The 14,408-nt window shown below is 40.1% G+C and overlaps 1 protein-coding gene across 7 annotated transcripts in view; it reads right to left on the minus strand.

The window, feature by feature from the left end:
• The window catches only part of hoga1 (4-hydroxy-2-oxoglutarate aldolase 1), a 67,756-nt gene that overhangs the window by 48,974 nt on the left and 4,374 nt on the right, over nucleotides 1-14,408 (minus strand). For all 7 annotated transcript variants that reach the window (XM_026171947.2, XM_026171948.2, XM_026171946.2 and 4 more), the window contains exons 4-6: nucleotides 12,984-13,111; nucleotides 11,863-11,997; nucleotides 1,558-1,654 (exon numbers count right to left, since the gene is read on the minus strand). In XM_026171947.2, coding sequence (XP_026027732.2) covers nucleotides 1,558-1,654; nucleotides 11,863-11,997; nucleotides 12,984-13,111 — 360 coding nt within the window. The remainder of the gene's footprint in view (nucleotides 1-1,557; nucleotides 1,655-11,862; nucleotides 11,998-12,983; nucleotides 13,112-14,408) is intronic.

The raw sequence follows: 14,408 nt of genomic DNA on the forward strand, positions 1-14,408 counted from the left end.
AGGTCTGTGGTAGTAAGGAGCTTGTGTGCCTCAGACCTGCTTATCAGGAAGTTGCTCCACATATGGCATCTCATCTTATTTTTGTGATTTTCCGTAATCATTATTGACCACTTATTTATGGTCCTTTACAACAGTTTTAAACGTCTTCCTGTGTTGTAATCGACACAAACTATTCAAATTCTATGTGGCTGTGCAGCTGTATGCTGAGGGAGGGCAGAAAAGTGCAGCTGTACTAGCTGGAAAGTAGAATAAATCAATTAGAAATCAATAACAAGTGTTAAATAAGGACAAATAACAAGGACATCCCATTTTAAGCCATTACTGTGTGATTTAGGAATTTATTGTATGAGCATGTTTAGGACGTATGGCGTCAGCACTGTAATTCCAGGACAATCAGGGAGACAGGGCGAGCTCCCTTTGATCTGTCTTGAATTTGAGCAGCATATTTCTAAAAAGCAGGAATGAGTGGAAGGACCTCTGAGGATCCACACATCAGTCATTAATCTGATGATGCAGTAGACTTCATGCTCTCATCTGTAGCGGGTGAGTGTGCACCTCAAAGACACTTGCACAGCATGCTGCTGATAGCCCTCTCTCCCGCTCACTCTGCAAGGCATCCAGTACTTACCTGCCTCTCTGCACAATATGTTAGACAAGTCCCTGGAGTAATGCACGGTCAAAGGGAAGATGGATGCGAGAGACAAAAGGAAACAGAGCTACTGCTAAATACTGAAGTACTAGCTAAAATATGCACAAGTGATTTTGTATTGTTGCAGCTTCTGTGTATTTTCAGTGTCTGTTTGTGTTGGCTCATTCTTATTAAAAAGGATAGGTTAACTGTTTTGTATTTGTCTCCTGTTGTATTAGCGTGTGGTCTAATTGATGCACAATTTCCCTTGTGGGATTAATAAAGTTCTATCTATCGGTGTTTTTGAGGTTACGCCTCTACAAACCTAGAAAACTGACTGAGACAGGTTTATATGTCTCTCACAAATATAAATTACTTTCTTCCCTGAAAAACACAATGGGCAAATTTCATCCACAGAAGAGTCACGATGTCGTAGAGAAGATAATTCTGGTTTAAAAAAAAACATGAAATGTGTTAAAAACACAGAAAACGATGAGAAATGTTCTTTTTCGCACATCTCTTCAATCATTTTTAATTCATTTTCTAAAAATCTTTCCTACCACTTTCTTAACACATGCTACCATCCTATGTAACACAATATTATTTCATATGCTGTAACAAAATCTCAGAAATGGATACTTTTACCGACATACCAATAATCTGATATAGCAACAGTCCTAAAAAGAAAAAAAACACATATAGAGTAAGTCTAAGTGGCCTGAGATGTAGTCAAATCCTGCCAGAAAGCAGAGATGATCTTTTATCAGAAACAAATATTCATAAATGATTATTATTATTAGTGTTTTTACACTTGTTCTTGTGGAAAAAGGAACCTAAAATCCACTTTTTTCCTATATTTTCACTTTAACAAGTAAATGGTGCCAGTGCATCTCTGTGAGGAACAGCAGTCCTTGTATTAGATTTCTTACCCACACAATAGGCTGCCATTAAAAACCCAGCCGAGCCCGCTAAAACCTGGAAATCCTGCGCCTTGGTTTTATGGACAATCAGGCCGATCCGTGTGATCTGCAGAACAAGTTAAAAAAAAAAATAAACAGAAGGGGAAGAGGAAGTAAAAATCAGAATGGTTTCATTGTTATCACTCCTCTTTTTGCAGCAGGACTAATATCGGTTATAGTTTCTTAATCCCAGGGGAGGCTGTCACAAGAGACGACAAACCCAACATCTCACAGGGGTAAACAAATCGCTTGAATTGAGAGAAGCACAGTCTCTACACATGGTCGAGGTTTTTAGAGGAGGGGATCGCTGAAGATCCAAAACAGAAGGGGGAGGAGAAGGAGAGAGAGGGAAACAGACAAGTTCCAAGTGAGAATTAAAAAAGAGGAATGAACTTCAAAAGATGGGAAGCAGAAGGAGGCGGAGGATGGGAGAAGCTCATGAATAACTGATGAGCTCCCCATTTTGTTTCGCCTCTTTTAATTCTCTTTTGTCAATCCAGATATGAAGTGCAGAATCCAAATAACCTGAAGTGTTCAAAGGGAGCATTAGACAACTCTGTGGTTGCTCTGTGCATGAAGCTGAACGCTCCACAGGGAAAACCCACACCCTCCATCCGTGTTACCAAGGAGCTTCTATTTTTAACCAGAGACTGCCAATCAGTTTCTCCATATTATTAATTTCAAACAAGAGGACTGCAGTTGATCAGTCAGTCAGGCAGGCTGCAGGAGCCCCTGCTGGCCTCCTGAAGGCTCGGGCACTCTGGCTATTTAGAGGCAGGTCCTCAATGGAAAAGCAAAATTGCTGCAAGGCTGCAGTCTGCCCTAAAACACAGTCATTTTCTTTTCTTTTCTTTTAACCCTTCTTATTATTGTCATTAGCCTATGATCTAACACGAGGGCATGGGGAGATTTAACCCTCTGCAGTATGAGCTGTACAGGTGGCTGATCTGCTGGAGCTTTTGTTAAAGGTTCAGGTCTTACCTTATTAATGTCAGAAATCTCTATGCCTGTCACTTTGTTTGTTTTCCCCTAGCTTAACAACTGCTCATTGTTTATTCAGCTCATTTTGCTGGGGAACTTATTAAATGTGGTGCAGAGCTCAATGTTGTTTGGGTTCATATCCATGAATCTGATTGAAAATAACAGAAAAAAGTCTCTTTAATATAGTCAAAATAGTCATGCTTTTTCTATATTTTATTTGATAGAAATATCAACATGTAGAGATTTTCAGACGTTCTTCTGAGGAAAAAGAAAAAAAAACTGTGTTCACAAGCTATTAGTCATGCCGACAGCATAGATGGCTTCTTTTAGCTGTTCAAAAGGGCAAATACTTTCACTTGCAAAATGTTTGAGAGTTTTCATGCACACACTGCTTTCTTCAATGTTTCAATCTGCTTTGAATCTGGGCTTCGAATCAGCCATTCCATAACCCTCAATTTACTTGCTTTGAGCCATTCCTTGGTGGTGTTTCTATTGTGCTCAGGATCGTTATGTGGTTGAAAGAGTGACTTCTGGTTCGACTTCAACTTTCACACAGATAACTTCACATTTTAGTAAGCGTCTTTGACAGAATGCATAATATATGCTTAAATCAGTGGCTACAAGCTGGCATGAGTTTCTTCTCATCCTCATAAAATCTGTTCCTGTCGATTAAACAGTTCTATCTTTAACAGTCCATTCAAAGCATATTGCTTGAAAAAGCCTCAGACTAGCAGAGCTTTGCTCTGATGTTCTTTTTGGATAGCAAAGACTTTTTCTGGTATGCTTCACACGCAGGTCAAACTTGTGCAGTCTCTTTCTGATTGCAGATATATGAACTTTGACATCTCTTCCAGTCGTTGCCTGCAGACGCCTTAACACAATTTGAAGGTTTCTGGAGATTTTTTTTTTTTTTGCATCAAACACTCTACTCTTGGGCTGACTTTGCCGCTAATTTCATCTGAAAATTATGTCAATTGTAGATAATTTTATGCTTTATTTCAGATCATTCAGAAATCTTTTAAACCTGGATCAGACTAAAAAATATCCATAGCCTTTTATTCTGAAGGCCTTCGAGCTCTCATAAGATCTGAACATGATGACAGAACAGCTTTCAATAACAAAGTCAAGATCATACATGTCAGATCTTTGAATGAAGCAGCTCACCCCATACCCTGTGCCGATTAACACTTGGCTCTTAATCTCGTACCTGTGATTCTCACTGAATGGATTTACAGGTGTTATAAAAGCGCCCTTTTTCTGTTTTTTTATCAACATGGAAATGACTATGAAATATGAGGTCATATATTGTATATCAGCTTTATATGAAGACATTTTTTTTTTAAACACAATCAAATATGTTCTTGGTCAGTTATGTAAAAAAATCAAATAAACTAATGTACTAGGATGTACTTATGTACTTTATGTATAAAAATGTTTTCAATTTATTTTGATATATATATATTGCAAACATTGGACTACTTTACAGCTCATTTTATAGCATTTTTTGATTTAACCTTTTATTATGAAATTAATTATGTTTCTTCTTTATAATGGGTGTAAAAAAACTATGTATAGATATAGCCTATATATATGTGTAGTTTTAATGTCAGAGACCCTGATTGATATCTTTGATTACCTGGCATGGCAGATGCAAAAAGCCGCTTTATCAGAGGAAAGAGAAAAAGAAAGAAAAGAGAGTAATAGGAGTTAGGACAGATCAAGGGTTAATCTGGTACAAGTACATACTCCAGGGGTGTCAAACTCAAATACACAGTGGGCCAAAATTCAAAACTGGAACAAAGTCGCGGGCTAACGTTAATATTTATTGAAATATATTTATTTCTCTAGATATCAGAATGAATCTTTTCTTATGGACTTAAACATGTTTTGCTGAAAAACTGAATATGGAACAAGCAAAGCTTAATACTAAAAATATATATATATTAGCTGTATAATACCAGTAGGCCAGCTCTAATAGTAATTTGGTATGGCTTCGCGGACCAAATGTAATTAGGCTGCGGGCCAGAGTTTGACACCTATGAAATACTCAGTGAAGAGATCTTTAGGCTTAAAGGGGCTTCATAACAGAAAGCTAGCTTTATGTTTACTCCATCAGTAAGACTTATCTGCTTGTTAACCAACTTAGCATCATCATACAGCCACAGCATACCACAGGAATACATCTCTGAGGTTCTTTCAATTTTGCATTGGCTTATAAAATAGAAATTCAATTCAATTCTATCTTCTTTTTTTTTTTATACAGCACCAAATCACAACAACAGTCACCTCAAGGCACTTTATATCGTAAGGTAGACCCTACAATAATACATACAGGGAGAAACCCAACAATCAAATGACCCCCTATGAGCAAGCACTTTGGCGACAGTGGGAAGGAAAAACTCCCTTTTAACAGGAAGAAACCTCAGGCAGAACCAGGCTCAGGGAGGGGCGGGGCCATCTGCTGGGACCAGTTGGGGTGAGAGAAAATACTGCTAGCATTAGCCATGTTGCTAACTATTGATAGGTACTTGTCAAAGCCTGAAAATAATTTGTGGTCTAACAAACTAAAGAAGAAACAGCCACAATCAAATACTGATGTCTAAATTTTGTTTCCAAAAGAAAAAGAAGAGTATAAAAGTTAAGCACACCAAGTGGATGCGCCCATGTGCAGCAAGAGGGATGTAGAACGAATAGAAAATACTGAAAATACTCATGTAAACGGAGAACACAATCATGGATACAGTAGAACCCCGACTTACGAAATTAATTCGTAAATTGAAAATTTTCGTAAGCTGAAGCATCCATCGTGCCTTTTGAGTGAACGATAGGCTATAGGCTAATTTCTAACTGCAACAACAATACGTCGTTCAAGTGGAACAGCGAAGCGCAAGTACGAAAGCCAAGGGGGTTGTCACATGATTCGGAAGGCATTCTGGGCATTGTAGGCATTCTGGGCTCAGCCAATCAGAGCCAGAGGATTTTGTTACACGGGCATTTTGCCGTAACACGGGCAGAAATATTGCCGTTAAGTCCCTTCGTAACTTGAACTTTTCGTTAAATGGGGTTCCACTGTACTTCTTTCAAACCCCATCTTTGTAAAATAAGGACTGTAAGAACGTAATATGTACAGAAAGATTAAGGCATCGAAAGATTGAATTTTAATAATACCTATAGGTGGTAAACATAGCTGTGTGTTCTGTGTCCATCGTTACAACGTAGATTTGCCACTAAAGCACAATTCATGTCAAGTTGAAGTTATCGCTTATCTGCGTCAGTTATATTGTTACACCCCGGCCTAGGCAACCGGGGTGCAACGTAGAAAAACAAAGATAAGGAAAATAAAACCACGAAGGCTCTCCACCAAAATCCCAAAACGAAGGTGTCTCAAACGAAAGTATTAACAAACCCATTCACAACTATTTACAACAGACTATTTATTTACAACAAAAACACCAAACTATTTACAACACGGGGGAGATCGCGACCATGACATACTGAAACACAAGGCTTAAATACATAGAAGGAGCAATCAGGGAATGGACCACAGGAGGGAAACACAGCTGGGGCAAATTAGACCTGACGAGACAAGGAAACGTAAACTGAACACACTAAGATAACACAGACTTTCAAAGTAAAGCAGGAAATACATGACAGTCACGCAAAAAAACAAAAAACTGACAACACCGAAACGTAACATTTCCCCCCCACCCAAAAATCAAACATGTAACCCCAAGTGAAAAGTTTGATTCAGACAAACGAAGGCTGAAGCGAAGGCAGACGAAGCTGATGAAGGCTGGAGCGGTCCCACTGACCCTCCAGCAGACGACGAAGGCTGGAGCGGTCCCACGGACCCTCCAGCGAAGGCGGATGAAGGCTGGAGCGGTCCCACGGACCCTCAAGCAGACGACGAAGGCTGAGGCGGTCCCTCGGACCCCCCAGCGAAGGCAAATGAAGACTGAAGCGGTCCCACGGACCCTCCAGCGGAGGCAGATGAAACTGATGGAGGCTGGAGCGGTCCCCCTGACCCTCCAGCAGACCACGAAGGCTGGAGTGGTCCCACGGACCCTCCAACGAAGGCGGATGAAGGCTGGAGCGGTCCCCGGGCCCTCCAGCGAAGACAGAAGGCCGAAGCTGTCCCTCCTTCGGACCCTCCAGCAGACGACAAAGGCTGGGGCAGTCCCCGGACCCCCCAGCGAAGGCAATCCCGGGACCTCTCGCACCCCAAGCGAGAATCATACGCCTAGACCAATTGAAAAAGAAGCCCTCTCTCTCTCTATTGCTTGCTCTACAGCATTTCGAGGTCTATGTCGGTTCCAGTTCAGCACCTGTCATTGTTTACACAGACCACAACCCCCTCGTGTTTTTGACCCGAATGCAAAATTCTAACCAAAGGCTCATGAGATGGTCCCTCTTAGTACAAGATTTCAATCTGGAGATCCATCACAAAAAAGGGACAGAGAATGTACTGGCAGATGCGCTGTCTCGTGGTTTTCGGAACCCCTAAGCGCCAAACATCTTTAGGGGAGATGTTTGGTCTTGGGAAGGGGGGTGTTATGGCCCTGTCCATAATCTGTTTTGGTGGCTGTTGTTGTCTGTGCCTTTAAGTCTTTGCAGGTCCCGGAGTGGATGAGCTGACGGCTGCTGATTGGTCCCCTGGCCATGTGATCTTCATTCAAATCCCTCACCAGCAGTTGTCCCGGGGCAGCCACTGACAGCAGCAGCAGACCTGACCCTGGCCTCCAAAACCTGAGACTTTTGTGCGACTTTTTTGGAGTTTTGTATATAGTGTGTACATTAGTTTTCATTGTAAATAGCCTTGTAAATAGCACTGCAACAGAAGGGGTGAGCTGCCTTATTGTTTTTCCTTGCACTGTTTTCTCCTGTTTATTTCAGTTAGGGAGTTAGGTGTAGCGCTTGTCTTTTGTTTGATATTTGATTTCACATAGGGTTGTAGATAACACCTCCTCCTGACTTAGCTTGTTTTGTTTGTTATTTTGGCCTTTGTTCACCCCGGAGCTTCATTTTTGCAGTGCAGAAAAATAAATCACGATTCACTAAGAAATTGGTTTCCCTTTGTGTATGGTTTTGGGGACCAGGGCGGGGCAATTCTTTCAAACTTGTGTTGCGTTCCTGTACCCCTAGACTGGGGCGTAACATAAAGTTGAAGTTATCGCTTATCTGCGTCAGTTATATACATTTAAACAAAGAAGAGCTTTTTTTAAAATTTAAATTTTTACTCTTTTTTTCTTTCTTTAACGGTATCAGATTCATCTCAAGCTAAGAAGCTACTTCCTATCCCGAAGTGCACCCCCTTTGATTTATCAGCAATCACATGGTCACAAGGACTCAAGCAACTTTGATTGAATTTTAATGTAGAAACTTTGTGACTATCATCAGCTTTAAAGTTAAAGCTGTTGACGGTTCTATCTTAAATGTATTAAAAAAAACCATTAAACCCTCATCACATCCAGTTGTTACTTTTCTGACAGTACATAGTTTGAATTTCAGTGACAGCATGGCAAGATTCCATTTCAATCCATTAAACGTTTTTATAACTACAGATGAAAAGATTTGTTACGTCTCATTATGTCTTATTTGAGTGTCCATGGCTTCTTAAGACGTGACTTTAATTGCCTCCAACTCTCTCTTACTGGGATAAATAATAATATTGTTGTTTTAATTACTCCACTTAGAGGAGATAATTGTTTGGACTGCGCAGACAGGTTTGTCGTGCCAAGATAGCAATGACATCATACTGCTCAGTAGATTCACACATTTTGCGTGCACAGGAGACACACAGACTCTTAGTAAAACACCCACTGTGTAGGCAGAAGGAATCAGATTAAAGAAGATGAAGTAAGATGAAATGAAACCTTAATAATGCCAGTGAGGGGATATGTGAAAGCAGTAAATAACTTAAGTACATGACAAGAATAACAGAAACTCTTCGAAAGAGTCGAGTGCCTTTTCAAACATTTAAATCAGATTTCAGATTGGCAATCAGGAAAGACTGTGAAATGTCTTAAGCAGGATTGAATTGGGCATCTGTGACTGAAAAAACAAGCTACTAAACTACTAGATGTACTGAAACCTCGGGTTTTACCTTCAACATATTGTATTTATTTTCTTCCATCCTTCTCAGATCTGCTGTCAGTCATCAGCATCACTACATCTGCTTGAAAATGCAATTGCTGCAATCAAGCTGCTTCTAAAATAGAACTGAAAGAAAGTAATTAAAGAGCAATGATTTTATTCACTAATGACATCTCCAGGCCAAGTCTAAGAGCGCCTTTGAAGTAATACTTCACTCTAAAGGTTTGTTTGTGTTACGAAACACTTACTGCCAGTATGTTTATGTAGAAATCTTGGATACTTGTGCTTTATTTATTAGTTTACATAGTTTCGAGTTTCTGCTACTTACACTAGCATACACTATTGTTATAACAAATATACAGGACTGCTTTCTTCCATTTGTGCAATATCTCTGAAATTCTGTCTATCCTGTCTCAGAGTGACACTGAAAAACTAGTTCATGCATTTATTACTTCTCAATCCTCATGTGAATGCAGTGTTAAAATCCTGCTTTTTCCAACTGAGGCAACTGTCAAAGGTCAAGTCTCTTCTAGCCAAACTCAACCTTGAAACATTAATACATGAGTTTATAGCTTCTCGTCTCGATTACTATCATGCACCTTTCATCGTAATCAGCTAGTGCAAAAAACATCACTGCTAATTTTTTTATCTGGCACAAGCAAGTGAGAGCACATCACTCCAATTTTAGCGTCCCTTCACTAGATTCCAATTTGTTTATGAATTCAGTTTAAAATCCTTTTATTTGTCTTTAAGTCTCTTAATGGTTGTGCCCCATTAGATCAGTCCGAGCTGGAGAACCTTTACGTCCCGCCTCGTTCTCTCAGGTCAGCAGACCAGATGCTTTTGCTTATTCCAAAGACGGAACGTAAACTCAGAGATGACAGGGTTTTTGCAGTTGTGGCTCCAAAATTGTGGAATGATTTTCCACTGCATGTGAAGCATGCTCCTTCGCTCACCGTTTTTGAAATCTCATTTAAATACACACTTTTACTCCCTGGCCTTCGACCCAGTGTGAGATGTCTATGTTACATTTATGTACTCGTTTCTTGTTTAACTTCAACAGCTCTTTTGTTTTTCTACATCTTTTACCTTCTGTCATGTGTTTGTCTTTTATATTTTGTGTTATTGTACAGCACATTGGTCAGCCCTGTTATTGTTTTAAAAGTGCCTTATAAATAAAGTGCTATGGTATGGTACTGAACTGTACCCTGAACCACTCTGTAGTTATCCTGCTATAGGCTCAGACTGCTGGGATTATGCCCTGAGCACCTCTCCTCCCCTCTCCTCTATTTACTCCCCATGTGTAAATGTACCACTACTGCATGCCATCAACTTATGTGTACTTTCTCCTCTAGTTTGCACCATTTGCAGAGTTAATTGTTTTTGTGAAGTGGTGCTATAGAAATAAAAGGGATCTAACTGAACAAGTTCTGTTATATTTCAAAGCAAAATATTGTATATTTCACTCAGCTACATGATGTATGTGTTTTGCTGTGATGAGTGCATTCCTGTTAATCTTGTTTATACCCAGGAGGACAGTGTTTGTCTGTCACACACACACACACACACACACACACACACACACACACACACACACACACTAAACATTCTTGCCAACGGTTTCACAGTCATCTTCTAATCTGCAGGTGGTCACTACATCAAATGATACACAGCAATGTGGGAAGAGAAGACTGCAGGGAAATAAAGCTGTAATAAAAAGATGGAGTGGTAAAAAGGGGTTTGGATACTTCTTCTTCTCTTGGCTGAGAATAGAAATAGCATAATTTTGATTTTCTATAAAAAAAATGCAATGAGGTTCCTTTAAGCTGGTCGCTTTAGTTACCATTTAGTTTGCAGGTTAAAATTGTTGATGTGAAACATACCATAAAGTCAGTATGATGCATTGGCATGGCTCATATTAGCCATCTGCCAAGCTAGTATCAGCTAATATCAGTATAAATCTTTTAAATGCCTCATGCATTTAAATTGAAAAACTAAAGAACAGACATGAGAAACACACTTTCAGAGATGCCGATACTGCATATTTTGCCCACAAGAGGGCACTCTGCAACATTCTTGTTAGCTAGACACGTGTTTGAAAACATAACAAACATAACAGTCAGCTGAGGTTAGCAGAATCTGGGGGTTGGGAGAAACTGTCCCCTCCCTGTAAACCCTGGTCAAATTCTCTTTGAACACAAAATACAGAGGTTTAATGAGCTGAAACAATCTGTGCCAAATAACAAGAGCTGGCTCATGCATGCTCAGCAAATGTGTTTGTCTCTCAAGTTCTAAAAAATCTTTCTCCAACTTGTCTGCTTCCCTGAATCTGACCCATCACCCCTTGTTTTCTGTGTTTGTCCTCATCACGCCTACAACTGAGCAGGGCTGCTCTGTACTTGAACTACACCCACACTCCAGTCTCCCAGCGAGTGGACAAACATGTTATTTCCCAAATCAGAAATCCATTTGCAACTTCTTGCAAACACTTCCCACACAGACAAAACGGTATTAAGAGCTCGACAAGAGCAAACTGTCCTTTTTTTTCCCAGACGCGTAACCCTGCAATCAACCCTGCGGGATAAAACTACACACGCTTTAGTTTTAGGTTCTTCAGGAGTCTCCACTCTTTTCTCTTCTCTTTGCAGCAGTTAGATTACTGAAAAACAACAGGAACACCGTGCGCTGTCTGATTGCATAGTTGCACAAAATGCAAACTTTTTTCCACTTTGTTTGATTTTTCTGTCCAGATAAAATGCAGAGGATGGAAAAGAAAAACAAAAGTCAGATTAGTGCTGGTGAGGTCACTGGGGTTTAGGTGGTGTGGCTTACATCCTTTTCGACTGGAAATCACGACACTAGTTCTTGAAAGAAGCTTTTCTCCTCGCCAGTTTCACTCACTTTCCTGGCCAGGTAAAACGTGGCCTGGCTAAATCAATTTTATTCCCGACTTTTCAGAGTCTCATCTCATGAGATGTTGTCTGGTTCCGTCAGTTTATTATCAAGTATAATCTTGTAAAAGGAATTCAAATCAAATTACATGGAGATCTGTGGCTCTGCTAGATCAAGCAGCGTTGGAGTGGCTGCTTGACATACGCAGAGATACTGTTTCACTTGCATTGCGCTGATCGATTTCTTCATGACTCACAGACTACACTGAGAGAAAAAAAGAAGAAAAGCTTAAGTTTAAGTGTTTCTTACATCTCCCCCACTGTCTTTAACACCTAGGATGTTTGGGTGCTGAGAAAGCTCCACCACAGCGTCCAGTGGCAGCTCCAGCCCCGTGTTTGCCGGCACGCTGTAGAGAACCACTGGCACCGGGCTGCTGTCCGCCAGCTGCAATAGAGAAAAAACAGAGGTGAGACCTCAAATAAAACACCTGTTGAAGGTTCCCAAACTTTCCCTGTCTTTTCTTCATTTACAGTGACTCGGATCAGGCTCAGACTATAAGAAGACAAATCCTGGTGGCCTGGCTGGCTGACATTCAACTATGTGCAACTATTAAAACTGCGATGGGCAAATAATGATCGCGAATCGTGGAAGCAACAGTGAGCATGTACTGCAGTCAGAACTGCAGACCACCACACATAATCAATTAAACATTGTCTAGAGTGCAGTGTTGATACAGCTTCTGCCATGTTTGCATGCATGGAAAGATTCCTGAAAATGAAAACAGCTGGCTCTAATTATTCTGTGATAATCAGCACAGGTCCGATCACAAGTCTGAGGGTGAAAAACAAAGACACTTTATTCCTTGTTATCAAACTCCGGTTGGACTAGCAGCAAAATGAAAGAACACTCACACTAAAACTTCCTCCCACGTGGTGCTCATTTAATCTTCTTCTTTCATTATCTTCTAAAAACACTTTTTGTACTCGTAAATCTAACTGACGTCGAGCTCAGCAAAGCGTAGATAATATATATATATAATGCAATATTTAAACCCAAAGGGCCGTACTGCTTTGTTGTAATAAACAGACATGCTTTACTTGAGAAGTGGAGAAATATTATTCTAATAGATTTTTTTAAACACAGAAGCTCCTCATAGAGAATTCTTAGAGTAACTCTGAAATCTGCATAATTTTCAGAATTAATAAGCACACACATTTATATAGTTGTTTTGACACACATGATCACATGGAAATATAATGAATTTTTGTTTTTGTATTCATCTCTGTTGCATCTTTTACCCTCCTCTGAGAGTGCTGCGGCACCTCGCTTTGGGAAGCACTGATTGTTCATCCTTTTTTTTTTTAAAAACACCAAATCAAGGCCTAACCCCAAATTTGCGTGGCACTCTGTTTTCGTGTGTTTGCGCTGACCTTTGTGAAGTGATGGATCAGTGCCCGGCTGTCCATCTTCCCCTTGTAGAAGCAGGGTGTTACCACAAGCACAGCGTCGGCTCCGGCTGCTGCCATCTTCTGCGTGAGCTGGATCGTGGCTCTGGTGGCTGAACAGGAAAAGGAGGAAAGGAAACAACTTCAACACAGACTTTCACTTTTGACTAATTTAATCAAGCAGAATTGCTAGATTCATGAACCTCCTCTGTGCTCTGCAATAGTTACATTTACATTATATTACCCCACCCCTCAGTCCACAGAATAATTGTCTGGCACGAAACTGGTCCATGACACAAAAAGCTCGGGGAGCACTGGAATAACCCGTTTTGTCTTTGCTTGCAGTATTTTATAGAAGCTTGACTGGGACAGTTCACGTAGTAAATGTGCCTGCAGAGTGTAACTGTAACATCTGATGTAAACACTGATTAGCCACAGCTGACAAACCACCTGCCAAATATCGTTTAGTTTACCCCTCTTGGCACCAAACCAGTGAAGGTATGAACGTGAGATCTCTGAGGATGTCCTGAGGCACTTGGATCCTGCGCATGCTTTGGGTCCTGTGGGTTGCAGGGTTCCTTGAGTCACTCCTGAGCAAACTGTCCCAGCCCATCGTACAGTAACCCCAGCTTTAATGTTGTTATGTTTGTATGTTACATTGTTTAATGTTGTGGCTGATCATATGTGAAGTAAGTGATGGAAAAAAGAAACCAGGAAGTTTTTACACAAGGAACGTAGGAAGGCTATGGAAGTAGAAGTTAATGCAGACTCTCGTCTCTCTGAGTGTTTATTATACGTTACAGAATGAACAGCCTATCAAACTCTTACAGACTCCATTTGACTCCAATTATCAGTCCATCAAGACCGGTGACACTGCTGCCTCTATAATAAGCTTCGAATCGCAGTCATTAAAATCCAGAATGGAAAACATAATGAGTCAATTTAAACTTTTAGCACTCGTCGTACAAAACTCTGTATTATTCACAAAATATTTCACTTGTACCGTTTCTTCTCCCTGAACGTGCGCAGATCAGAATGAAATTACACTCGATTAACAAAAAAAAATTTCTACATGTTTTTTTTATCATTTTGTGCCTTTCACAAAGAGCGTTTTCTGCAAAAATAATTAACTCTATTCACTTAGAAGAGGTCAGAGTTTAACTAGTTTAACAATTTTTTTAATGTTTTCCATTATAAATGCTACAATTTTCCATTTCAGTGGTCGCGATGCATTTGAGGGGCTTTGTTCACTGTATAAGCAAAGTTTGGAGAAGATAACCACACAGTGCGATCATTCTCTGTAATGAGCTTCAGTTCAGTGTCACTAATTGTTTTCTAAAAATGAAACTTCTTTTAACTGAATTGTGAATTATTTTAACAAAACATGAAGCTGGCTAATTATTGTGTTTA

Source organism: Astatotilapia calliptera, chromosome 6 (genome assembly GCF_964374335.1).
Source record: "Astatotilapia calliptera chromosome 6, fAstCal68.1, whole genome shotgun sequence".
Classification (NCBI taxonomy): domain Eukaryota; kingdom Metazoa; phylum Chordata; class Actinopteri; order Cichliformes; family Cichlidae; genus Astatotilapia; species Astatotilapia calliptera.